At 71.6% G+C, this 366-nt stretch overlaps 1 protein-coding gene across 1 annotated transcript in view; it reads right to left on the bottom strand.

The window, feature by feature from the left end:
- Window positions 1-58: 58 nt before the first annotated feature.
- Window positions 59-366, bottom strand: part of DPH1 (diphthamide biosynthesis 1) — a 47,238-nt gene continuing 46,930 nt past the window's right edge. Inside the window, 2 exon segments of the mRNA XM_035900552.1 lie at window positions 59-357; window positions 359-366. The exon segment at window positions 359-366 is cut by the window's right edge and continues 52 nt beyond it. Of these exon segments, the coding sequence (XP_035756445.1) occupies window positions 172-357; window positions 359-366 (194 nt within the window). The 3' untranslated portion in view covers window positions 59-171.

Below are 366 nucleotides of genomic sequence, written 5' to 3'. Positions count from 1 at the left end.
CCTCCCCAGGAGCCCTGGGGCCAGGCGGGCTCTTACCCCGGCCAGGGCTGGGGGGAGCTCGGGTGTCCCCCCCGGGCCGAGCTGGCACCGGCCCCGGTGCTGTTCACCGGGAACGAAGCCACAGGGTGGCGCTTTTGGCACGCGGCACCGCGCACGTACGGCACCGCACATTCAACCCGTGCCAGTGCTCCCACCGACATCCCCTCCACCCCGCAAAGCCACCAAGAGCAAAGGGACAGAGTGGGGACCCGCTGCCCCCATGACACCCCACCGTCCCGGTGACACCACACTGCCCACCTGGGCCAACCGGCCGAGGCGCCGGGGCTGCGTGCTGGCGTGGTTCACCGTCCATGGTCCCGAGAGAAG

The sequence above is a fragment of the Egretta garzetta genome, unplaced genomic scaffold (genome assembly GCF_000687185.1).
Source record: "Egretta garzetta isolate BGI_Z169 unplaced genomic scaffold, ASM68718v1 scaffold108, whole genome shotgun sequence".
NCBI lineage: Eukaryota > Metazoa > Chordata > Aves > Pelecaniformes > Ardeidae > Egretta > Egretta garzetta.
Note: the sequence above shows the minus strand (reverse complement) of the source record. Positions and strands in the feature narration are given on the sequence as shown.